Here is a 980-nt window from a genome sequence, read left to right as displayed (position 1 = left end):
GAGGTCGCCCTGCGCCGTGGCCGGTCTCCTTTCCCGACTGCGCAGCCCCACCGTCCCGCCGCGCGACCACCTCCCCCGGCCCCGGCCTCCTGCCCCCACCTCCGAGGGAGAGCCCAGAGCCAAAGAATTCGCTCCGAGCACACAGGGGACAAATAAGAGTCCAGATGAGCCCGCCGCATTGGGAAACTCACATAGTTTCAACTACTCAGGGCACCAAAACGTATTTGAAGTGACCACAGCCAGAACCAGCCTTGATCAAGCTAAAGCGCCCCCCACCACCACCAACCCAGCCTCAAGCACGGTGAATATACACCCTGAGCAGAGGCAGTAAAAACAAGGGTGCATCTAACAAGGAGCTCCCCACACCTGGACAATTACACAGCTACACAGTATGTCCTTGCACGCATGAACACCTATGCGGGGCAAAGGGCCCCAGCAGTGGCCTGCTTGTGATTCCTTCGATGATCAAGCGCTGAGCCACCCTGCCTTACCAGTCTGGTCAGCCCGCAGCCAGAACGGGGGCAAACGCCCAAAAGGAGGGAAGACGCACTTTAAATTGGCCCTCATTCGGCTTGAAGAGCCAGATTCTCTGAACCAGGAGGTAAAACTTCTGCCATGGGAACTGCTAACCCACACTAAGAGGGAAATTTCTTTATTTTTTGCAGGTTTGTGGGAGCAGCCAAGGTGTATGTACTACAACCTCCCCTGTTTCATTTTATGTTTCACTGCTCTCTGGACTCAGATTCTGGTTTTTGGTAAGAATAAACTCAGAGCAGGGCTGAAGGAGAGACCACCTCTATTGTTACACACAAGCCTCTGGTTTAGAGGAAGGTGAGGACGGTCAGTTCAGTTTCCCAAAAAATGCTCCTTAACAAGCCACTGCAGGTGGATTCCTACCCCTGCCCACTCTAGTGCTTTCCAGTTAGCTTGCAGAGTCCCCTTCCTCTACCAAGGACCACTACTGACAACCTGCCAAAGGC

General features: G+C 54.2%; 1 protein-coding gene across 1 annotated transcript in view; it reads right to left on the bottom strand.

Moving 5' to 3' along the window:
• Window positions 1-567, bottom strand: part of LOC103274566 (sortilin-related receptor-like) — a gene marked incomplete at its 3' end in the record, with an annotated part of 93,823 nt that extends 93,256 nt beyond the window's left edge. Inside the window, exon 1 of the mRNA XM_021705907.1 lies at window positions 492-567. Coding sequence (XP_021561582.1) covers window positions 492-567 — 76 coding nt within the window. The remainder of the gene's footprint in view (window positions 1-491) is intronic.
• Window positions 568-980: the final 413 nt, after the last annotated feature.

Source organism: Carlito syrichta, unplaced genomic scaffold (assembly GCF_000164805.1).
Source record: "Carlito syrichta isolate Samal-C Ts95f unplaced genomic scaffold, Tarsius_syrichta-2.0.1 Scaffold314806, whole genome shotgun sequence".
Lineage (NCBI taxonomy): Eukaryota > Metazoa > Chordata > Mammalia > Primates > Tarsiidae > Carlito > Carlito syrichta.
The sequence above is the reverse complement of the archived record's forward strand: the minus strand, read 5'-3'. Positions and strand labels throughout refer to the sequence as shown.